At 54.7% G+C, this 24,873-nt stretch overlaps 1 protein-coding gene across 1 annotated transcript in view; it reads left to right on the top strand.

Moving 5' to 3' along the window:
- SMAD6 (SMAD family member 6) overlaps positions 1-21,244 on the top strand; it is a 74,284-nt gene extending 53,040 nt beyond the window's left edge. Inside the window, exon 4 of the mRNA XM_069458570.1 lies at positions 19,373-21,244. Within this exon, the coding sequence (XP_069314671.1) occupies positions 19,373-19,914 (542 nt within the window). The 3' untranslated portion in view covers positions 19,915-21,244. The remainder of the gene's footprint in view (positions 1-19,372) is intronic.
- The last annotated feature ends 3,629 nt before the right edge of the window (positions 21,245-24,873 follow it).

Below are 24,873 nucleotides of genomic sequence, written 5' to 3'. Positions count from 1 at the left end.
TTTTTCCCCATCCCACTTTTCTCCTGGGAGTTGACCCCTCTAAAACTTCGCAGAATAAAAACAACAACAAAACACGGTAAATTCCAAAAACCTAATGGTATGGCAGGTCCAAACACTGCTAACAATAAATATGAATGTGTTAAAATAATCTATTAAAAGATAAAAGCTCTCAGATGATGTTTTTATAAATGCAGGTGCATGCTAATCTAGAAGAGATGCACCTAAACAAAATTATGTAGGAAGGAATTATGTAGAGGGAATAGGAAAAAAAGATACACAAAGCAAGTGCAGCAATATTAATACAAGGTAATATAATTCTAGGCAAAAAAGCATTAGAAGAAACAAAGAAGCATATTTTATATAGATCAGGGACAAACTTTTTTCGACAGGGCCAGATAGTAAACAGTTTAGCTTTGCAGGCCATAGGGTGTCTGTTCAACTATTCAACTCTGCCATTGTAGCACAAAAGCATCCATAGACAATATATTAAAAAAAAAATGAGCACAACTGCATTCCAATAAAGCTTTATTTACAAAAACAAATGGCAGACCAAATTTGCCTTTCGCTGACCCCTTACATGGAAGCTAAAAGGGATCAGTAAGATAAAATAATCAAGCATCTGTGTATACTGGACAGCACAGCTTTGAAATATCTAAATCAAAAATGGATAGAAGTAAAAAGAAGATTTGATAAACGTCCAGAAAAGTGGGGCTTTATAACAGTGCTTTCAGAAGTTGACAGACCCAGTAGAGAGAGGGAGAGGGAAAAAAATCATGAATAACACAGCAAACTTAATGATCTGCATATGCATGTATTTACAGATGCTTGTCCCACTGGGTTATGCTGGGTCTTCATTCACTCCTTGGAGTTTTTGAACTAGAGTAGCCTGTCTAACCTCTGTATGGCCTTGACAGAGACCAGGGAAGAAAGCTCTGTATCTTCAGTGTTGGGTGCTTTGTACAGTCCTGGAGTGTGCATTTACAGAGCCCACCTGTCTTCCAGTGTTAATCACATCCAGTTGTTGGCACCTGGTGGGAGCCAGAGGAAGCGTGAGGCAGGGTCCCCACCCTTAATGAGCCAGTGGTCTGTTGGGTGTGTACTCATGAAACGGTGGGAAAGTGGTTTGTCGTGACGCTCCTTGCCCAACACCTTGCCTTGGCTCCCTGTGCTCACAACAGGAGTCTCAGATCGTCTGGTCCCAGCGGCCTCTGCAGACTCTCCTTCACTGGCCCCTGTGCAGTTCGGTGGTCTGGTAGAACGGGATTCTGCCAGCCTTGTCTTCTGCCTGTGTGCCTCTGCCTGTGCAGTCCCCGCACCTGCAGTGCCGCTGTCCCTGCCTGCCCTGACACCCCTCCACCATCGCGCTCCGCCTGTAAGTCCCTGGTGGTGAGCTGTCCTCCTCCCCTAGATGGGTGGGATGTCCCTCTGTGCCTTGCCTCACCGCCCCTCATTTATGATGCTCTTTCTTCCCATCAGACTTGGAGCTTTTGAGGCAAAGACGTGTCCTGTCTCCTGGCACCCCGTGAGAACACTGTCACGTCTGTCACAGGCACAGGTAGTGCCTGTGGAATTGGGGGAAGGGGACGGCAGGCAGCCCGGTGGGGAGCGGGCCTCCCTGCCAGCTGACACTGCTGGAGAGGAGTGGTCAGACTGGATGTTGGTGAACCCCAGCACCGCCCCTTCACCAGTGGGTGACCATGGATGGGTCAGGAGGCCTTAGTTTCCTCCTCTGTAAACTGTCCTCATCATTGAAAAGGGACCGTTCGCAATATCTGTGCCATAGGGTTGTTGCTGGAACTAGGTGTGCCTGGCATGAGTCCTCTTCCAACGATTCATTGTCATGCGTCTTGGTCTCATTTCACAAATGGGGACCTTGGGGCCCAGACACACAGCTAGGAAGGGGCAGAGCTGGGATTTGAACTGAGGTCCTTGATGCCAAATCCCACAGGGAGGCGTATACCATCTCAAGGGCCTGTCCTCAAACACACCCAGACACACTGAGTCAGGGCTGTCCACGGTGGCTCCAGAGTGTCGCCTTCCCGGCGAGTCTCCAGGGCCTGGCGCTGGGACCAACCACGTCCATCCAATGCTAGGAAGTCGATTTGGTTTGGTCTCCTTCCTGCCCCTGTCATTCCTCCCTGGAGGAAGCCAGCTCTCCCACCGCCATGCCAGGCCGTTGAGCCCTCCTCCCAAGGGATCATGACATGTCAGAGCCAGAAAAGGGGCCTCCTAAATCTTGTTAAAAACATAGATTCCCGGGCTCCACCCAGGACCCATGAATCAGAATCTCCAGGGGCGGGGCCTGGGAATCTGGACACAAGGGCCCAAAGTAGGAGAAGCACCGGCTCTTTTAACCCTTGTATTTTTCTGTCACAGTAGCTGGGACTTGCAGAGGGGTCTGCATTCCCGGGAGGCCCAGCGAGCCTGGAAGCTGGGAAAGGCTCTCTCTTGACTCTCACCCCGCTGTCTCCCGCCCCTCCCCCAGCCTCGGAATCTCTAGAAACCCCTTACAATGGACGTGGTTGCGAACGGGTGTGCAGAGGCTTTCTGGAAACGCAGGCTCTGCTTGCAGACTTCCTGTGTCTTACAATGTTATCTTCAGAATAGGAAACTTTGCCCCATTTTTGCAACGCACATCCTTTGCCTGAGCGTCGGCGGTGGTGCCGGCCAGCCGGGGCGGGTCACTTCTCAGGCACAGGCAGGGAGTCGTTCCGACAGCGACGCGAGGAAGGACTCTCTCCCTGCTACCCACAAGAACAAACAAACAGACCATTTTGCAAAAATAATTCATGTGGGCTGGACTCACGGCATTATATGTCTCAGCTCCTCCGGCCTGGTGGTGTCTAGGATGAGGGTCCTTCCTCAGAGACAGGGGCCCTGGCTGTGAGGCCCCACCCACCTGGATGACCTTGGGCAAGTGAATCCTGCTCTCTGAGCCTCAGTTTCCTCTTCTATAAAGGGAGGAGGTTGAGCTGAAAGCTCTCTGGCCCTGACATTCCCTAGAACCTTCCCCGAACTTCCTCCAAGTTTCTCTGTGCGATGAGCCTGACGTTGCCCTTGGATGGTGTATTCCACAGCACCCAACGGTGTCCAGAGCTGCTGCCAGTCCGGGAGTGGCTGGGTCCCCTCCTCTCGAGACAATCGCATGCCCCAGTGGGGAGGTGGGCGGGCTCCCCCGGCGACACGGTGACCCTCAGGGCTCACAGCTGTGGGGCTTTCCCAGGGCTCGCTGGCGGGTGAGCACTGTTCTTCCAGTCCGAGGGAGGGAAGGAATGACGCGTGTGTAGCCCACTCAGTAACCTGGAACTGACCAGGAGTGATGTTTGCAGAAACAAGGGTCTCCCCGATTCCCGTGACACCCGCGTCACCTTCTCCTCACTCCAGGCTCCAAGCCCCTCTTGGCACAGCACCACGAACCCCTGCGGTGCGCCCGTGCAGGTGTGTCCCCGCACACAGTAGGCGCCTCGAGAGCCAGCGAGAGGAGCCCAGCCTCCCGAGCAAATGCCCTTCTCGCATCTCAGTGGGACTTCTGTTGGCCGGAACCCAAACCCACAATGAGTGGTTCTAGAAAACATCCTACCCACTCTTTCCCCTCAGGGAATTTGCTTCCAGGGTTTCTGGGTGGAGCTCCGTGTGGGCAAGGCCTGGCAGGCGGCTGTCCCTGGCGGGTGGGAGTGAGCGGTCAGAGAGGGGCGCTTCGGGAAGGCAGAAGTGGTCAGACTCCAGCGAGGAGGACGCGTGAGGAGGTGGTTCTTGGTGGGTCTGTACAAATAAGTGAGTCGGTCTGCCTGTTTCAGGGTACGTGCCCTGAGCGGGGAGAGGGTTGAAGCAAGTGGCTGCTCGGATTCCGAACTTAAAGATGAAGAAGTCTTCTGATCAGACTGCACGGTTGATTAAGGGCCGACTGCAGGGCCCATGGCATCTGTGGCAGATGTCCAGCTGGTGGCAGGATGCATGCATTGTGGCCGCTCCAACCTCGTGTTTTGTTGGTCTAACCTGATAGCAGTTCTTGAAGTCCAGGGGGAAGGTGCAGAGGAGATGGTAGGGGAGGGAGAACGAGGAGTCCACCGATATACCTGGCTTCCCTGCCCCAAAGGATGGACACAGCAGAGAGGCCCCTGCCAGCCTTGGGATCCCCTCTGAGTCTGGTTCCTTCCCCCAGTGGGTGCACTCAGGGTCTTGGTGAGCCAGAAGGTGTCCAAAATGCCCACGAGGGAAGTAGCAGCAGGGCCCCTCCCCGTGGGCGGTGGGCCCGGTGTGCTCTGCTGAGCACCTCCGCAGCCGGGAGACGGAAGGTAGGGGGAGAAGAGCAACCTTCTGGCCTGCAGGCTGGGCCTGACACTCTGCCCAAGGTCAGCGCACCACTCAGAGGGGCTCTACATTCCTCACGGGTCCTAGGCGGGCTGCGGGTAGCGCCAGGACAGGGGCACCCCAGGGAGACTGGCGGCTCTAGGTCTCCTGGCAAGGCTCCAGCCCCCACGTGCCCAGAGACACAGGCGGTTGCTCCTGACTTGGTGCCCTTGGGGACAGGCCCGGCCGGAACCTGCCATTCCCCCGTCAGTGCCACCTCCCCGACTTGGCAGGGCCATCTCCTCGAACTGGAGCGGCCCTCGGTATTTCCAGCTTGGCCCTCTGCCCATCTCTCTGGGGCCTTGCAGTCTGTCCCTCTCGGGCCAGGACCAACGCACCCTCTTGGCTTGACGGGTCACCCGGGGCCTGCATCTGCCACCTCACACCTCCTCCATTATCTGTGGGCCCCTCACCTGCATTATTGTTGACCACCTGTGCTTACCCCCAGGGGAAACCTGGGGCCTGGCTAATTTGCAAATCACGGAGGAAGCCACAGACTGTCCTTGGTTCACCTATTGAGCTTGACGCCTGAGGGGTTTCCACACAGGGGTGGGGCGCCCCTGCCAGCTCTCCCGTGGAAACGCCGGAGTTGGCAGGGTCCCCTGGCCCAGTGCCCTAGGAAGTGCTGCTGCTTTAAGATGGGCACAGAGATAACTGGGTGGCATGTTGGCACGCCAAGGCCAAGGCTGCCGCTCCCTCCCAGGCGGCCGCTGGCTACCAAGAGTCAGGCCGAGGGAGGCCCGGCCGTCCAAGGGACTTCCTCTCCAGATCACAGCAAGAGACCACTGACAACTCAGGGGGCGCTTTACTAAACTAATTCAGGCTGACTGGGCGGTGGGTGATGGGTCTAAGAAAGCAGGTTTTGTGATTTCCAAATACCGCAGACTGTGATGCTAACCGGATAATGTTTCCTGTTAGAGGTCATTCGGAGATCTGCTTTAGCCAACAGATAAGAGCGATGTGTAATTGGTATGCCAGTTGTTTATACAGTGCTAGTAGGATAAACAGTTCTCCTGAACCTTATTTATATTTTTGCATTTGTTTATCAAAACTTTTTTTTTTTTTTTAAACTTTGGCCCAGCTGCTTTCGGAATTATTACAAACTCCGGGTTTATGAGTCCTAATTAATGGCTCTTTATTGTATGTGCACAATAATTTATCTTGGTAGTATGCGTGCTTTATCCAAAAGCCTCAGTGCGTAGGATAAGGGAAGCCAAAAGACAAAAGTGTGCCTTCCTTCCCAGAGTAGCAATTTTCCATGAGGATTTGGGGTCAAACCATCTGTCTTATCACATCAAAAGCAGATATAACATGGAGTACATAAAGCCTGAGGGTCAGACCTTTCCTAGACTATACCCTAAGGTGTTAGGTCCTTGGCGCACACCGTTGACTGGCTTGTGGACACTCTGGGTAAGGTTGAGATACTGTGGGCGTGTATGGGCCAGAGGAGGAAGACCAAAAGGATATTTATGGCAATTACCAGCAGTAACAAATGTTTATCCCAGCCTATGACTCGATATGTTGCTGCTATCATTTTTGTCCTTTTCTGGTCTCACGGTTTAAGTTTGATTTCCATCCAGCTAGCAAGAACCATTCAGCACTACTGCTGACACGGAGTGCCCACTGCCCACTCTTCTTTGTGACATAAAGGAGGGAAAGACCTTTATCACATTTAGGAATTCTAGATACTGTGCTCTGACTTCACCATTGGATTTTACCATCTTAGGGCTACATTTCACACCAAGGCTGGTCACCTTGTTTCTCGGGTGTTCCTCCATGCAAAGGTTTCCCAGAGACTTGACCCAGGCCAAGAGGGCTCACACTTCCACCCTCTTCCTTGACACCCCTGAAGATGCTTTGGTGATTTTAATAAGCCTGAATCATAGCTCTCACCTCTGCTGCTCTCCTGTCACCCAGCTGCTTGACACTTCTCTTCACCTGGCGAGGACAGAGCGAGTGAACGAAGTCAGAAGCCTCAGGACTGTTTCTGAGCCTTCGGTCTTGTGTCTCCCTTTCTGGCTGGTGAGATTGCCAGAGCGGGGGCTTGCCGATGACCTGCTTCCTGCACAAACACACGGACAGCAGCCTTGCACGGCCGGGGAACATTTCCCCATCACACGGACGAGACCGAGGCGCACTGTGGCGTTACGATGATGGTGGCCCGCGCGCAGGTTGGCTTGGTGCTGTGGGTTGGAGTTGGGAAAGGAGGCTTCTGGGTATTTGGGTTTTCTGCTGTTATTTTTAGCTCTGGTTTTTAACGTCCTTTCTTGCAGCAGTGGCCACAAGACAGGGCTGGGATGTTGTGAGATGCTTGCTATAACTAGAAGGGCCTGGCCTGCGAATTCCCCACCGAGGAGGAAGTGGTTAGGTGGCCAGGAATGCAACCTGCGCCTCCCAGATTAATTAATAATTGAGACCTGGCCCCCAGCCAAGCGGAGCTGAGAGAGAGATACAGTGAACAAAGGGTGGTTAACTACAGTGGGGGAAGGAAAAGTTTGACTTCGCCTGTGGCTAAAAGGGAAATTCACAATGGCCGTGATTTATGGGCTGAATTACTCAGGATCCTCCTTAGTGGGCCCGACTTGGGCATGTGCTCTAGGAATGCAGACACTGGCGGCCTGCAGGGCCATTTGTGCCCATGGGGAAGGGGGGGGCAGCAGGGCAGGCGCCAGCCTCATGGAGGAGGCGGAGGCTGGCGCAGGTCACACCAGTGGGAGACCTCAGGGAGTGGGACTGTGCTGACTGCCGGTTGGAACTAGGTACAGGTCAGAATTTGAGCACCTTCCAGGATGCACTCTGGGAAGAGGAGGGGAAGGAGGAGTGGCAGTGGAGTCAGGCTGCCCTGGGTTTGGATTCTGGCTTATTTGCTGTGTGACCTTAAGCAGGGGGCTTAACCTCTCTGAGCCTCCTCTGTAAAATTGTACCTGCCTCCTGGGATTGTTCTCAGCATTAAATGAGATGGGACATGTGGACAGTGGGTACTCAGTAGGTACTGGATTCCCATAGGACAGCTGGAGATAATAGCCAGACCCAGCGATGACAAAGGGTACCTGCAGCAGTCTAGCAGCATCGTTACTTAGCAACTCTCTGCTGACATTTGCTGGGTCCTTGCGTGTCAGGTATACGCTGCTAGCTAGGGTAGGCCCTGCAAGAGCCCCTTTAGGCTCTCCCAAGATTCAGGAAAGGTACCCCTTCCTCCCACCTATCTACCACACAGGTCCCTGGGGCTGCAAACAGCCCTCCAGAGGGGGAGACAGTTCTAGAAGGCATTTGGGCCTTGCCATCAGTCAGGTTCAGCCAGATGTCTTTCTAGGCCTTTTGTCTTTTCTAGAAGAAATCCCGGATTATGAACTGGAGCATGGGAAACAAGGCATGACCCTCTTAGCTGAAAAGTCAGCCTTGGGAACAGAAGACCAAATAGGAGCAGGGTTGACAGTTATGATCAACGTCCTCACGTTATTGCTGCATTGGTTCTAGTCACGCAGTGTGCACCGTGTGCATCTAGACACGGGCTAAAGAATTACTCTGAGAAACATGAAACTGTTGTGAGATAATGGTTCACCACCTTCCCAGGATGCTTGGTGGAAGGCGGTGGCAGCGAGAGGAGCATCCCCTGCTTCGTCATTAACCTTCTGGACCGCAGGGCAGTCACCAAACCTCTCTGAGCTTCATATTCCATAACCTAAAATGGGGTCAATTATGAACGGGCTTGCGGAATTGGAAAACCCTCCACAGTGAAAAACAGCATCCCACTATCTCACCATCGATGGGGATAGAGCCACCTTCTTGGCCTGGCTGTAGGGGCTGTGAGAACCAAGCTTGGCCTCCTGCCTTGGAAACCAGTCCTGGACTTGGGGTTGAGGCGTGGGGCCCAGGGTCTCCGTGGGGCCTGGTTGAATGGACATACTTGTTGTCCCCCTCCCGCCTCTGCACCCCCTACCCCTGATCAAACAAGCCGGCTTCCTCCAGCAGCTTGGGAGCTTAGGCATGGACGGCACCAGGCAGCTCCAATCTGCCTGCACAGTAGCACAGCCACAAAGCTTAGACGGTGGCCACGGCAGAGCTGTGAGCTGCTGCTAAGCCAGCAGGTCATTTTGCAACATTTTTGTAGGGAACGTTTAAGTCTCATGTTACTGCATTCTCTACAGCAAATATTAGTGTTTAATTGTGGATTAATGATCTCTCCAGTCAATATTAGCTTTTTGCTTATTATAAAGCACTCTTGTTTGTTACAGAAACATACAAGAGTGATCCAGGCAGCCCTCACTTTAAGAAAATCCAGCATGTAGGCCTTTGCATTCACCAAAGAGGCGTGGATTGTGTATCTTTGTGTTATAAAGGGATATTTTAAAGGAAAGGATTTAATGCAAGAATTATTATCTAATGTTCCACCTCTGCTACTTTAATTTTGGAGTGATTATCCCAAGCTGCATCTTTAGCGTAAATCAAGGCAGGTATATTTGACTGGCAAGGGTTGCATGATACTATCTAGTTGGTAAATAACAGGCTGGTGTTAGATGAGGCTCGTTTTTGAGAGCTTTGCAAATAAGAAAACCAGCTCCCTCACCTCATTCTTTGGCTTTTCTGTTCAAAGTCCTGTTCCCTGATCCCTTTACCCTCATAGCCTTAGCAAGCCAGAGAAATTAAATCCACTCTCATTGCCAGACAAGATGACTGTAAGCTTTAGGCTTTTTTTTTTTTTTTGAGCCACTTAACAAGCCTTACACATAGCGAGCTCATTTAGCATTCCATTAGCCGGGCTGCATCCTGAGGGTCACAGGTGGGGACAGTGTGTCTCCCCCACTGCCTAACGTTCTGGCCTCTGAGTGTCAGTGGTATCATCTGTTAAATGGGAACAGAATTGCCACTGTGCCTTGTTCAAACCCAGGGGTAGGGCAGTGTAGGGGAGGAGACAGGTGATTTCCCAACAGCCCTTCCAGGCCTTGAGTGTAAAATTCCCTTCAGCACCCCATTGCTGAGAGCACCCCTTTTGGCCGCACAGTACCGGGTCCCCGGGGAGGAGAGGAGCAATGAGGCCAGCCCAATCCCAGGCGAGCCTGTCCCCATAGGTGAGTAGGCTGGAGGCACATCCCTTCCGTTGACAGCATAAATTAGAGTGTCACAGGGGAGAGGTGTGTGGTTTAGACCCAAAGGAGGTGATTGGAGTCCGGATGGGTTAAGCAAGGTTCTGACAAACGTTGGGGAAGGGGGAAGGAAACTCACAGTCCTTGAGTGCCAGTTGCTGTTCTTAGACCCTCCTCTAAACCCCCTCCACCCCTTAGAGTGAGACAATCTCACAGAGGACCCCAGCACCCAGGGCGGGACCCCAGCCCAGTGCCGCTGCCCAGGGCTCCTGCTCAGAAGGGCTCTCCACTTAATTTAATGCTCTGCTGTTACCATCTTGAAATTCTTAATAATTTTTGAGCAAGAGACCCTGCATTTTCATTTTGCTCTGGGCCCCCCAAATTATGTAGCGGGTCCTGGTACTCAGAGATGTGCGCAGTAACATAGGTGTTAGGATTCGCACCAGTTCGCCTCTCTGTTACCTGTGGTCTTGGGGAGCCTTCCAGATGAAGAGAGAGCGGGAAGGGCAAGTCCACACTGAATGGGGTGTTCCAAGCACAGGGAGCTGCGCAGCCCCGGTGCAAGACACAAGGCCAGGGATCTGAGGAGGCCGGGCGCGTGCCCCACCTGGTTACCCCACCCCCCCCATGTGTCTGCGCCGGTGTGGGCACCTGCTGAGCGCAGTTTTTAGTTGCTTTGCTTTTATGGCTTTATACTGGGTCCAAGTAGAAGTCTGAGGCAGGAGGTTTGCCATTCAAACACAAATTGTATTTGGGAAATAAAAGAAAAGTGAAGGTGCCCCAAGTTCTAGCTCCGGGAAACTTCATGATGGGGAATGTGCCCAGAGATGGGCTTCCTTGGAGCGCACCGCCCGCCATCTGCCACAAACCGGCCTCCCTGCACCTCTAACGCACGTCCAGGCTGTCCCTACCCGAACCCCCAAAGGGCCGATTTTGCTCTCCGGTTCTCAGACTCACCGGGGAAGTCAGGGTTGGGTTCCGTTGGTGGACTTGGGCACTTCAGGCCTGAGATGAGAACCCAGGCTCAGCCTGGCATAAGACCGGCGAGAATCCTGATCTCTGTGTGAGTTCGGCGGTTCGGCCATAGGCAGGGCACACCTGCAGGCCGGGAGGATTCGGGGGCCGCCTTCCCTTCTCACAACTGCCACCTCTTTCCTGGGGACCAAAGTACCCAGCTTCATTATCTCACACAAATAGTGTTATTTTAGAATCTTTCCAGGGGCAATAAAAGCACGGCTTTCCCGCCCCAGGTGGTCTGTGAGTAAGAAAGCAAACAAACATACTCCAGAGTCTGACTTTGTGATAAAATAAAAGAGGACTTGGAATGGGAGCAAAGTTCAGAGGCTTTTGTTGCAGAAACTGGTTCCTTCTCAAAACGCAGATTTTATAAGCTGCTTATCTTGCTCCGTCTCCCCCTCTTCACTGTCCTCCCCTCCCAGGATGCAGGGAACCAGAGTCCCTCCCCTGGCTCATTTCCTGCCCAGGGGCCTGAGGGGTTCCCTGCCTTGCTTCCTAGGTGGTCTTTTTCGTTTCAGGCTTAGGTTGTTGGGGTTTCCTCGAGGAGGGTACCACTAGCACTACTCTTTCTGGTGTCGTCTGGGGGATCGGCCCTCTGAGGGGATGGCTCCGATGCCAGCCCCAGTGTGGCTCTTCCAAGTTGTAGCTGCCGGCAGAGAGTGCTGTGAACAAGGGGGCTTATCCCACAGAGCCCTGGGCACTGGGAGAAAAGGCACGCTGCCTGAGCCCAGGGAACCCGAACAGTCTCGCGGGGGGCCGGGGGGGAGGAGCTGCGGGTGGGAGGCAGGTGGCAGGATGCTGGCAGGGGCGGGGCGCCAGGTTTCATCCTCTGGTCTGTACCCCTGCGTGGGCCTAACAGCTCCTGGGGAAGCCATCCACGGAGGACGCACCGGGCAGGCCTGTGTGTGAGAGCCTGGGCAAAAGCTTGTTTTGTGTCAGGGTTGCAAGATGAGTTCGTCTTTTCAGGATTTGTCTGAATACTGCACAAGATAAAAGAAGGGAAACCTTACCCATCTCAGCCCTCGCCGCCACTTTGTTCCACCAGAGACAGGGGAGCCAAGCAGGCTGTGGTCAGGGCGCCGAGGTGGAAAGAAAGGCCCTTCTGCAGGCCCCTTGGGCTCTCGCCCTCGAGAAGACCAGGTACAGCCCAGCTCCTGGGGCGGGGGCTCTGTGGACCACCCCAAAGACCGGGGCGAGCGGATGAGACAGCATGGAGGGCCCAGCCTTGGGAGAAGAGGCGAGGCTCAGGGTCAGGCCTCCTGCCTTGGGGTCTGTGGTGAGAACAGGGCTGATCCTACCTCCTGGACTTGTAGGGTTGAAAGGGGTAATGAATGCAGAGCACAGAGCACCCCCACCCTCTGGGGACTCAGCCAGGGTTAGCAGCCCTTTCCCAAGATCACTGTTCATTGTGGCAGCACATGTAGAAAATGCTCCGCTTTGTATTTTGGAGAGAGTATTTGTGTGAGGGAGAAATTGTACTGAAAAACCCAAAAGTCCGTGTGTTTGCAGGGGGGCACAGGGGCCATAGCTACAGTGAGCGGTACTTGAAAAGCCCACTCCCCGCCCCCAGCAAGGTAGACAGCATGCGGTGGGGCAGCAGCGTTAGCATTGCCACATCTAGGACCCTTTTAATGTTCAGTCTTTGCAGAGCCCCCACAGGACGGCGTGGCGTGGACGTGGCTGGATTATGAAAGCATGTTCCCTGCGCCGTGACCCTGTCGTCCTCTGGATTTTGCAGCCAGAGGTTGCAACCACAGGAGTAATGCAGAGTGTCTTCTGTCTCTAAGCCTAGGTAGACGAGAGCTCAAATCCCAGTGTTGCAACTTCCTAGCTGATGACTTTGGGCATGCTACCTGACCTTCAGGCCTCAGCCCTCTCATCTTAAAATAGGACTTACATATGTTGGGGTAGTGCATCTAAAGTGCTTCATACTCTGCCTGGCATTTGGTAAAGATTTCTGAAATATGGGTTGGTTTCTAATATCATCACTACTATGATTATTTCCCCTTCATTCTCAACTCGGTTGGCACATCTTATCTTTGCAGGTGTCATTACCTAACACGAAGGCCCTTAGAACTTTTCCAGCTGAGTCACTCTCTCTTATATAACTAATATAAATAATATATGCAGATAAGGGGGCACATTGGTAATAATATTGTTTGTTAATATATGGAGTGCTTATTTTGAGCCAGGCATTATTTGACCCGCTTGAAATGAATCCCAACACCCCCATGAAATAACCACTGATCGCATCCCCATGTTCCAGGTTAGGAAACTGAGGCCCAGCGGGGTGAAGTCACTTGCCCAAGATTTCACAGCTGCGCAGTGGCAGAACTGGGGTTCATAGGCAAGCAGCTTATGCTTTTGACCCAGTCCTGTGCGGAGACACCCAACTGGTCCCAGCCATATCACTGTTTCCGCCGTGACCCTGGCGAGTCACTTTACCTCTTGGGGCCTCAGTTTTTGCACGTGGGCCACGTGGACTGCATATTCCCCAGCCTACCTCCTCTTCCTACTGTCATTCTCCCTTCCGGCTCCCATCACTCTCCCTATCTTGGGGATCACCCCCCAATACACACATGCATACCCCAGCAGACCAGCTGAGTGCTGTCCGGAGGGCGGTGGCCAGCATAGTCCTGGGCCCAGAGACCAGCGGCTGAAAGAGCCCCTGAGGTGGGCCCTGTGCAGGCAGGCTGCGGTGGTGGCCAGACCGCCCGTGATGTAATGACCGATTAGGAACTTCCTCTTGGAAGCCCGGCTTCCTCTAGGAGCCAAAGGTGCTGGAGTAAGGTGGGGGGCAGGGAGGGGGGTAGGAGCAAATAAGAGGAAACTCCTGTCAGCTGGGCCGGCTTTTGGAACAAGCGTTCAGCAGAGAGGCTCGTTCTAAGCTGTTGACCATTAACGTGGCCCTGTGCACATTCCTTCTCTGCTTTTACTGCCAGAGCCCAGCGGATAAGGGACTGGTGTTCCCCTCCCTTAACAAAGGAAAAAAAGGGCCTCTAATTAATGCTGCATCTCTACACTTGCTGCAAAACCTGAAGCCATTTCTGCAGCTTAAAACGACAAAGGAGGGTTAAGTGGAAACTCCTTTTTTCCCTCTAAGTTTGATAACAAAAACTACTTATCTAATGGGCAAACAAGGCTTTAAAAGGGGTGTTAGGTTAACCAGATGCAGGGCCACGTAATTACTCCCAGGCCTGGGAGCCACAGATGAAACGCTGCCGGTTGGACGGGAACTTGAAGCCACAGGCATGACATGGGACAGAAGAAAGGAGTTTTCCAGGAGGGCAGGAGGCCCCAGTGCAGCCCTGTGAAAAAGGAGATTGGAAAAGCCAGCCCCAGGCTCCTGTCTAGCTCTGCCACCAACTTGTTGGGTGACCCCAGGGTAGTCACTTAACCTCGTGGGGCCTCTGAGACTTCAAGTCTCCCTTCTCAGCTCTCAGTGGGGCCTGGGCCTGTCTGCCCTTGTTTCAGGATCATCGACCCGTGGCTGGGCAGGCCCTGTCCGTGCAGCCCCGGGAGAGGCAGGGAGGTTGCTGTGGCCCAGGTGGGTGTGCAGCAGCAGTGAAGACCTGAAACGTGGAGGAGCACGGGCCTCAGCTGGGCCTCCTGTGGATGCTCTGAGCCTTCAGATCTAATCTGGGCACAACGCTGGTTCCTTCATGGGATGGCCGAGTCCAGGGCAGTTTGGCCAAAAGGACAGGGGGAAGCAGGAGGAAAACAAGCTGCAGTGTGCGCGCAGGCTTTGGAGCACGCAGCGCATGGGGGCGCACACAGGAACGTCCCTGCCCTTTGTTTTGACAGAAAACTGCTGATTCGAAGAAGCTAAAGGCTTTTCTTGGGATTTCTGCTCTCCCCGCCTCCCCCAGCCTGCAGTCGGCCCCCTCGGTGCCCCAGCGCCCCCACAAAATTACACGTTGGGCTTGCAGCACCCACCCCTGGGCAGAGAGGCCAAGAAGAAGGAATGCCAGCCATCGGAGGGCTGGCTTCTGTGCAGGGGAGAAGGCCTATTGTTGGGGCCAGTCGCCTCCTGCCCTGTGCAAGCAGCCACCACCCTCTGGTGGCAGGAATGTGGGCACCACCGGGAGGGAACAGGGGCTGTCCCCCCAGGCCACTGCAGAGCCCTGCTGAGGCCACTCTAGGACAGTCACAGGACATTGCCACTTTCTTCTGTTTAATTTTTTCGAAGATATCATATCTACCATGAAATGCACAGCTCTTAAGTGTGTGGGTCGTGACTCTGGACAGCACATACACCCTCGTTCCCATTGTTTTAGATATGAAACATTTCCATCAGCCTGGAAAGTTCCCTCGTGCCCCTTCCCAGCCATTCCCACTCCCCAGAGGTAATCGCTGTTCTGATTTCTATCGGAGCATTTCACATCCATGGAAACAAACAGCGTATCTTCTTCCGTGCCTGGCTGCTCTCAGCAGGGTGCATTTGAGATTCAGAAGTGTGCTCCTTTCTGTTGATGAGTGGTGTTCCACTGGGTGGATGTGCCTAGTGTTTGTTTATCCTTTCTCCTGCTGGTGGAGAGCTGAGCTGGTTTCCGGGTTTGAGTGATTTTGACCAGAGCTGCGGTGAGCATTCACTACCTCACAGGAATTTAGAGGTGGGGAAAGTAATGATCTCATTGCCCAGATGGGAAGACTGAGGCCAGAGAAGGGAGATGACCTGCTGGATCAGGGCCAGGAGGGAGGACTCCCGTCTCCTGGGCTAGTGCTGCTCTACCAGATCCACCCCAGACACAGCACCTCTCGCCCTCCCCCTGGAATGCTCCCAGCGGGACCCAGGCTCTGGCTGGGAACTAGGCCAGGCCCTGAGCAGGGGGCAGTGAGCGGGAGTTTCGGTCAGAGCTCGGTCATCTTTGATGTTGTTCACTCGGGTCTGACTCCCCGGTATTTATTTGCAATTAAAGAGCTGGTTCCTAATTAGGCTGATGGCTGTGGGAGATGGCGGGACCACTGCCTTGGAGCCACGAGGAGAAAAAGATCCTCCTGCAAGAGACCGTCCTCTCGCACCCTGAGTGGCAGTCCAGCCTGTGGCCGTGAGGTGTCAGGGAGAGTGGGGGCTGTGCAGCGTGGGAAGTGCAGAGGGGAACACGGGTTAGGGGGCACCTGCCTTCTCCCGGTGTCGCAGAAAGCGTGTCAGCTTGTGTCGGACATGCCACATGGAGTGTGCCTGCACATGTGTGTGCAAAGGTAGCCACGGCAGGGCACGTCTTTGTTCTAGACAGTAAGATACTCATCACTTCATTCTTCCTTTACTCACTGAGCACCTCTTTCACCGCAGGTGCCAGGCGAGGAGCTAACTCATAACATTTGTAAAGTGCTTTACAGTTTGCAAAGGCATTGTCACCCACTGTCCTGTTGAAACCTTCCACAGTGGTGGCCCTGGGCCACAACCCCCAACATCCCTGAGGATCCCTGGCCTTTGAAGGGTAAGGACAGAACCGCAGCCGGTGAACAAGGCAGCTGCTGCTTTCTGCAACCAATTGATTTGCTGCTGAAATTGCCAGAAAATCCAAAGATGGACTGTGTGAGCGACGCACTCAATTACTAACCAGTTCATTTTACAAAAAAAGAGACTGAGGCTTGGGGACATTCAGCAGTTGTCTGTGGCCGTCCATCCAGTCCATGGTGGCAGCTTTAGGTCTGTCTCCCTCTGACACCTCTTGGATCATGCAGCAAGGGTTCTGGGCTCTGGAGTTCTGGCCTTAGCTCTGCCACCTCCTTAGACAAGTCACTCCACACAGTCCTGGGACACCATCTCTGGGGCACAAGGTTATTGGACTCCATTAGCAGTCCCAAGACCGAGAGTGGCTGGGGATGGGGAGGCTGAGAGCAGGCGGCTCACCCCCAGGATCAGACTTGAGACCTGAGTCCTTGCCCACTGCCCTCAGGCCTGAGGCCATCGGCCCACCTGCTGGCAGACCCCAGTGGGGGGGGGGGCAGTGTGCAGATACTTGGGATGTATTTTATTCCCTTCCTCCTTCCCTTTTCCTGTGTTCCGTGTTCCGAGTGGGAGAGTCCTGGGGATGTGTGCAGCCTCGGGGCAGACTGAGACCCACCCCTTCCTGCTCAGAGAGTGGAGACCCCTGGGAGGCACTGGCTGGCAGCACAGACACCTGTTCAAGCTAAAGGAGGGGCTGCAGTTAAGGCACCCCAGGAGGGAGAGGCCAGAGAGGGCTTCCCAGAGGTGGCAGTCTATCTCCTGGAATTTGGGAGACTTGGCCAGGAGCCCAGGCCTGATGAGGTGTCACCCAGTCTGCACAACCAAAGAAGCAGCAGGGGATGGGGCCTGGCCCGGGCCCTGGGTGTCCCTAAGCCAGATGGCTGGGGCAGGCTGGGCTCTAGGGCAGCTCTGTGGAGTTCATCTCCCATCACAGAGTACTAGCCCTGTGCCGGGCCCTGGGGCCAGGCTGTGGACCTGGGTCTTGAGGTACAGGAGAGGGGGCATTTGGCTTGGCTGGGGTTGGGGGAACTGAGAGGAGGGGAATAGGAAGTCCCACGTGGCCTTGAATTGAGAAGCTTTTTGGAAGCTAGGAAAGGGAAAGTACCCCACCCTCCAGGTCCCATGACCTCCCAGGCCCACTCTGCCGGCTGAACGGCTTCCTTGCCTTTGACCGTGGAGTGGCCAGAGCTGCCCCTTCACAGCTAGGCGGCCCCCTTGGAGCCTTACCTGTAAAGGCGGACAAGCAGTCACCCGTCCCTCAGCCAGCTAGTGAAGTCACTCCAACGGAGGTGGCGCTAGCGACTCTGCAGCTTGTGGGGAGGCACCACTGGGACCCATAGACCATGACAGCAGCCGTGGCTTCAGGCAGGCAAAGCGCAGCTTGGAGAAGCGGCGGGGACTGCGCAGTGCACAGGTTTTAGGGAGGAGCCTGCCCAGAACTCTGCCTGGAGCATGGAAAAGAGCTGGGGCCGCGGCATTCACTGGTGTGTATCCTGGGCCCCGGTTTCCTGTGAAATTGGGTGCTAATGGAGGGGACACCAGGCTGCTGTGAGGAGGCGCCCAACTCGCAGAAGGCACTCGGTGATGCCGTCGCCCCTCCCAGCTCCCAGCGTGTTCCAGCACCACTTCTTGGCTTCCCCACCTCGCTGTGCCTGGCGCGTTCATGGAATCCTTGCTGATGGGTGAGCAGCGTTGGTGCTGGAGTTTCGGGGCCAGGCTGGCACAGTGCTGCTTTTCTGACCTGCACCAGATGGATGGGTGGGGAGAGGGACAATGGGGTGGCGTGTTGGAGCTCAGAGTCTGGCTGTTCCCACTGCCTACCTGCTGGCACTGACCTGGTGCCTGCAGCCGTGTCACCTGCCGTGGGCTTGAGCTGTCTCTGCCCACTGGCTACGGGGTGGGTCAGCCCAGGGCAGGAAGCAGGGCCTCTTCCTCCTCCCTCCTGCCCATCAGTTGGGGCCGTCGGGGGCCTAGATGGAGACTGTGAAGAAAATGATCCGAGTTCTGGGCTGGCGTGAGGACCTCAGTGCCAGGCAGAGGGCAAGGGGCACGCTCATGGGACCTGTGCCCAGCCCAAGGCCCCCTCAGGAAGGCAGTGTCCTGCTAGGTGGCTAGGCAGGCTTCCCAGTGTGTAAGAGGACATCAGGGGCCCTGTCACCCTGTTCCTCTGGGGCTTCTAGGCAGGGCTGGGATGAAGGCAGACAGAGCTGGCCTCACTCAAGCTCCCACACGAAGTCGTTAGAAGTGTGTCTCCCCCAGGTTTGGCAGGACTTTGATCAGTTTCTCTCGGAGAAGCTGAGCCATAAAGGGCTTTGCTTCGTTGTCGGGCCTCACGCAGGACGTCTTCCTCTGTGTGCAGGCCCTGTCCAGGGACCTGTGTGGAAACAGGTGTGGCAATCATGTCACTTCTCAGACTTCTGACCAGATGTCAGAAGTCTTCAGAGTCTGAGAAGCTGGCCACACATAAGGGCAGTGGGCACAGGGCTGCCCTGCAAGGTGGGCCTCGGCCTGGGTTTCATCTTAGTTTTGCTCTCAGAAATTGTTAAACTCCTCCAGACACTCAGAGATGCCCCAGGTTGGAATGGGAAGGGGTTTCAGTGACACCTGGGCCACCCCTTTGCTATACAGTGGGGAAACTGAGGCCCAGAGAGGAGCAGAACACACCCCAGAGAGCTGACAAGCTCCAAAACCCTTGAGGAGCCATTTTCTTTGGCCCTTAGGGACCCTCCACCATACACAGGTGGCTGCAGTTCCAGTGCAAACCTGCATTTCCGGCCAAGAAAGCCAACTCAGGCTGGGGCTGGGGAGTGAGGGGCAGCGGAGACCAAGGCTGTATTTATAACAAACAAGCCAGCGCAGGAATCCCACAGCTCTGGGCTGGAAGGGATCCTGGGGGCCACCTTCCCCCACCCCCACCCCACTTTCCCATGCTAGAGTCCCCGCCCTGAGTGGAGACCTGGACTCCCTAGTAGCTTAACCCTCGTCTGTCAGGTTGAGGTTTGACTGATGGGTTCAGATCTTGGCAGGCCACTCAACAGCTGTGCAGCTGCTCATCTGTGGGATGAGAAGGTGGCCTACTTCTAGAGTGACGGTGAGGACCAAGTGGGGCCTGGAGTGTAGCGTGGGAAGCACAGTGCTCAGTGCCTGGCACACTGTGGGTGTGCAGGGTGTGGTTCCTGTCTGCAGCCACAGCACTGAGCACACAGTAGGTGCCCTGGCTTGCACCCTGTGGGTTCATAACCTGTTTTCTCTTTTGCGTGAGGTTGTGTGTGTGTGAGAGAGACATCCTGTGGTGTGCTAAATTTCTTGAGAGTAGCTGGGCACACAGTAGGTGCTCACATGACCATTGACTGCTAGAAACCTCACCCAGCTCCTTCTGCCTGGACAGCGCTGCCCACCGGTGCGCCCCTCTGCCACCCACCTCCCCACCCCGAATAACCCGCCGCTCCCTGTGCTTGCCCCGCAGACGCCAGCATGTCTCCGGACGCCACCAAGCCGAGCCACTGGTGCAGCGTGGCGTACTGGGAGCACCGGACGCGTGTGGGCCGCCTCTACGCGGTGTACGACCAGGCCGTCAGCATCTTCTACGACCTACCTCAGGGCAGCGGCTTCTGCCTGGGCCAGCTCAACCTGGAGCAGCGCAGCGAGTCGGTGCGGCGAACGCGCAGCAAGATCGGCTTCGGCATCCTGCTCAGCAAGGAGCCCGACGGCGTGTGGGCCTACAACCGCGGGGAGCACCCCATCTTCGTCAACTCGCCCACGCTGGACGCGCCCGGCGGCCGCGCCCTGGTCGTGCGCAAGGTGCCGCCCGGCTACTCCATCAAGGTGTTCGACTTCGAGCGCTCGGGGCTGCTGCAGCAGGGGCCCGAGCCCGACGCCGCCGACGGCCCCTACGACCCCAACAGCGTCCGCATCAGCTTCGCCAAGGGCTGGGGGCCCTGCTACTCCCGGCAGTTCATCACCTCCTGCCCCTGCTGGCTCGAGATCCTCCTCAACAACCACAGATAGCGGTGGCCGCGGAGGCGAAGGCCCCGGCGGAGGGGCGGGCGGGGAGGCCGCGGCCACCGCCACCTGCTCACCTCGAGAGGGGCCGAGGCCCAGAGACACAGCCCCACGGACGAAACCCCCCAAATATCATCTACCTAGATTTAATATAAAGTTTTATATATTATATGGAAATATATATTATACTTGTAATTATGGAGTCATTTTTACAATGTAATTATTTATGTATGGTGCAATGTGTGTATATGGACAAAAACAAGAAAGACGCACTTTGGCTTATAATTCTTTCAATACAGATATATTTTCTTTTCTTTTCCTCCTTTCTCTCTTCTTTATGTTTTTTTGTTTTTGTTATTGTTTTTTTAAGAAAATGATACAGCAGAGCTAGGTGGAAAAGCCTGGGTTTGGTGTATGGTTTTTGAAATATTAATGCCCAGACAAAAAGCTAATACCAGTCACTCGTTGATAATAAAGTATTCGCATTATAGTTGTTTTTAAACTGTCTTCTTTTTACAAAGAGGGCCACGTAGGGCTTCAGTGGGTTTCTGACCCATCAGGCACTCTGAAACTTGACTTCAGTCTTTCACTAGATGAAGTGTAGAGGGAACAAATTGAAAAGAAAGGAAGGACACGTTTACTTTTAAGTAAATCAGAGAAGGTTCTGTTGTTCTTTCCTGCTCACAGCTGTGGTGTGTCCACTGGAGAGAGACAGGGTGGGGGAAGGGAGGATACACAGGTCATTTGTCCTGGGCAAGTTCTCCCAGTCTGATGGGGAGATTCATGCCTCAGCCTGGAGGGGCCCAGGCCCATGCCCCCCTCTCTGAGCTATGCACAAGCTAGAAGATGCTATTTCTTCCCACTTTGGAGAAACAGCCCAGGGAAGGAAGACTGAGGTGGTGGGCCTTGGGTCTACCTGCCACCTTGTAGAACCACCCAAAGTCCCAAGGTGAGGCTGCTCTTAGGACCTGGACAGGCTGCTCTGCCACCAACCGTCACCACCAAATAGCTCAGAATCTGCCCATCTGGGGCTGTATTAATTTATGTAAAGGCAGATGGTTTATTTCTCCTTTATAGGAGGGAAAAGTTGAGGTTCTGAAAGGATAAATCACTAGCTCATGAGACAAAATCAAGGTTAGAGGTTACATCTAATTGTAGGACCAGTGCCATTCCATTAGATCAGAGTTTTCCCAAGAATGTTCTCAAAAAGAAAGCCTCCTTGGCCAGATCTCCTAAGGGGAATGTTACACTCTATATCTTCTTTCTTAGAGATTTACATAAGTGCTCTGAGAAGTCCTGTGTATTATCTCTTGCTGCATAGTAAATCATTCTAAAATTGAGCAGCTTAAAACAACTAACATTTATTATCTCCCAGTTTCTTCAGGTCAGAAATCCAGGAGCAGCTTAGCCAAGTGGTTCTGGCTGGGGATCTCCCTCGACCTCATAGTCAAGCCATCAGCTAGGGCTGCGGTCATCTGAGTCTTGCATGACGGGGGGACCTGCTTGTGGCTGTTGGCAGGAGGGCAGGAGGCCTCAGTTCCCCACCACGCGAGCGTCTCCACTGGGCTACTCACAGCATGGCTTCCTGAGAGACCAAGAGTGAAGCTGCTGTCTTTTAGAACCATATTTCAGAAGTGACATACTATTGCTTCTGCCATATTCTATTGATCATACAAACCATCCCTGTTACATTGTGGGAGGAGCTACACAAGGCTCTGAATGCCAAGGGGCAGGAATCATGGCCGCCACATCCTGTAAGCAATAGCACCATATAACTTTGTTTCCCAGTTATTTGCCCATAGACCGTCCCCACCCCTGCTAATTCCGTCTCCATACCAAGGCACACTGGTGCCTCTGGCCTGACCACAGCTGGCCATGCCAGGGTGCTCCACGCTGAAGCCCTGCCCTGTCTGACCGGTGCATTAAGAGGGCTCTGTCTTTGGTGGGAGGCACCGCAGGTTCACGGGCAGTTAGCAGGTGCCCTGCCAAAAAGGAGTAAGAAATCGGTTCCGTGGAGTACAGAGGGGAGGAATCGGGGGGCTTCCCAGGAGGGCTCAGTGCTCGAGCTCTGGTCCTCACAGGACAAATGAGTGGCAGGCTGGCAGGCTAGAGGTGGCAGAGGGAGCAGCAGCAAAGGGTTTGAGGGTGGCAAAGACCAGGAAGCAGGAGAAGGGAGTTTTCAGACACTTGTGCTCTAGAGAGCCAGGCTGGCTGAGTTCAAATCCCAGATCTGCCACTTAGAGTGACTTCAGTGACTTCTTGACCTCTTAACATACTTTGGTGTTATTATCCATTAAGATGGGAATAAAATTGTCCCCACCTCAGACGCAGGTGCAGATTGGGAGAATTAAGCATACCACGCAGTTCCTTGGTCTATCAGCAAGCTGTTAGACCAGCTTGCTGGTCTGCATAGAAGCAGTTATTAACACAGGGCCAGGGCTGGAATCAAATACCAAGATGAGGAGCTGGGTGATCTTCAGGAAGCAGTGGGGAAGGTGGGCTGGTTTCTGATTGGGCCAGGGAGGTGAGAAAACCTGGGCTTCTTAAAGGTCATTGCAGGGGGCTTAAAGGCCTGGAGTGGCATCCTAGGAGGACCAGGCTGTAGGCAGGACCTGGGCCCCTGAGCCCTGAACCTATGCTGGCTCCCCAGAGCATAGTGCCCACCAGTGCTGATCTCAGAGGGGCTCTTTGCCATTAGAGGAAGAAGCAGTCACCCTACAATGCCTGGGTGTGCCAGGGGTGATCACAATCCTCCATCATCAGGGATTGATGCCCCCGTTTTACAGATGAGGAAACCGAGGCCCAGCGCAGGGAAGTGCTTACCTCACGCCTGTAATTACGGAATGCTGGGGTTTCACCCACATTTCCTGGCTCCCGCCCCAGAGTCTACTCCATGCAGACAGACAGACTCCTGTCTCCCAGGTTCCCAGAAGGTGCCCAGCCAGGCAGATGACATTGATTCTCTCTAGCGCTGAGCCTCACTGGCCACTCTGGCCTGCAAGGAGAAACCTCTCCCAGTTCCCCTGCCAGCCCCAACTCCTATACCCTTCACGCCGCCACCCCCAGGCCTGAGCCGACTGTGGGAGTCCCCATGTCCCCTGGTCCCCCCATGGCCCTGCACTGCCCAGGCCTTGGGCCATCTCTCGGAGCACTGAGCACGGGAGGCTGTTCTGTGAGGGTGAGCTTGGAGCAGTAACTGTTAAACAATGGCACTACCTCACCATTTGTGAGCCCTCACAGACAGAGACTGATGCTTATGTTAGTGCTGTCTTTGCCCAAGCTCCATGGGGGAAAGAAGAAACCCTCAATATGGGGGCTCAGCCCACGTGCTGGTTGCGATTGGCTTTGCGGGAGTGGCCCTGTCCTGCGGGGGACAATCCACAAGCCTGAAGGGCTGAATTCTGGGGGCCCAGCGACATCGACCTCGCAGCCATCTGTCCTGAGCTCCTTGGGTGCCCTCAGGTGTCAGGGAGAGGCTCTGTGGCTGCCTTTCTTCTTGGGGATCTGAGAGTCCAGGTCCAGCCCCTCAGATTACAGATGGGGAAACCAAGTCCTGGAGCTGGCGGAGTTGCCGAGTTCACCAGCCGTGGCAGGACTGGCCGGCCCAGTCCCTCTCCCTCCTGTCCCAGTCCTGGTGCTCAGCAGTAACTCTGCGGTTTCCCCCAGACCACCCAGGGATCTGGTGACTCAGGCTGCAAAGGAGACACGTTCTAAACAAGGCCACGTCTCTGGAGAGTGCGGTGGGAGCAGGCCCTGGGAAGCGAGGCGGATGGGAGTTTCTGCCCCCAAACCCAGGGCAATGCTCCAGGGGGCTTCCTGCAATCGGCTCGGGTTTTGGAGAAGGGTTAGCTCCCCGCATTGGCCTTTCCTCGAGTTCCACCCAGGTGTCTGTGGGGGTGGGGATGGAGGAGTTGGCCTAGGAGTGAGAGAAGCAGATTCGAGAGAGAGGAACCTGGAGATTTTGTGTTCCTGTCTCAGGTGAGAGAGGCCCAGAGAGTGGGTGTGCGTGGCCTGAGGTCACACAGCAAAGCCCACCCTTTATTCATCTCTGGGGACTTCCTGGTGCTCCACACCTCCATAGTACAATCCCCACCCACCCCTCCCCTCCTGCAAGCCCCCATCCCACATGCCGCTGGGGGTCTACAAGCCCCAGCTGCTTCTGGCTGCAGCTGCCTTATTCTAATCCTGACTCTGCCACTCACCAGCTATGGGATCTTGGGCAAGTTGCTCGACTTCTCTGTCTCGGTGTCCTCATCTGTTAAAGTGAATAATAATGGTAAGAGTACCTGCCTCCCAGGGTTGTTGGGAAGATTCAGTGATTTCATGCCTGACAGGCACTCAGAACTGGCACGGACTAAGCACCCAGCAAGTAGGGCCCAGAAGACAGCTCAGGGGGTGAGAAAAGCTTTGGTTTGGAGACTCAGCAAGTGTGAGGACCCAAGTCCAGATCGCTTAACTTGCTGGTGACCTGTGTGAACCCCTGTTTCCTTGGCTGGAAAGTAGAGTCAATGACCCACTGCAGTGGCCCTAGTCTGGCACCGCAGGGCCTCTCCTGGGCAGTTCCTGCCCTCTCCTGTCACCTCCCTTCTGTTCTCCACCCAGAGCGATGTCTGCGCCCAGATCTGACAGCGTCCTCCACGCCACACTCTGGACGTGCATCCATCTCTCTCTCTCTCTCTCTCTCTCTCTGCCCCTCCCTTTTTCTTCCAGGCCTTTGCCCAAGCTGTCCCTTCCTCTCGTCTGTCCCCCAGCCTGCCCCATCCAAGCTCTGGCCACACCACAGCCCCCCTCTCTTCCCTCGGAGTGTCTCACATCCCACTGGCCCCCGTGGCCTTGGGCCAGCCCAGTGCGGGGCACAGAGGATGGACTCCCTGGATGTTTGTGGAACGAGAGGGTCACAGAGGTAATGGCTGTGGGCGTGTTTTATAAACTCCGAAGGACCAAGCAGGCATCCAGAGGGGGTGT

Source organism: Eulemur rufifrons, chromosome 2, assembly GCF_041146395.1.
Source record: "Eulemur rufifrons isolate Redbay chromosome 2, OSU_ERuf_1, whole genome shotgun sequence".
Lineage (NCBI taxonomy): Eukaryota > Metazoa > Chordata > Mammalia > Primates > Lemuridae > Eulemur > Eulemur rufifrons.
Note: the sequence above shows the minus strand (reverse complement) of the source record. Positions and strands in the feature narration are given on the sequence as shown.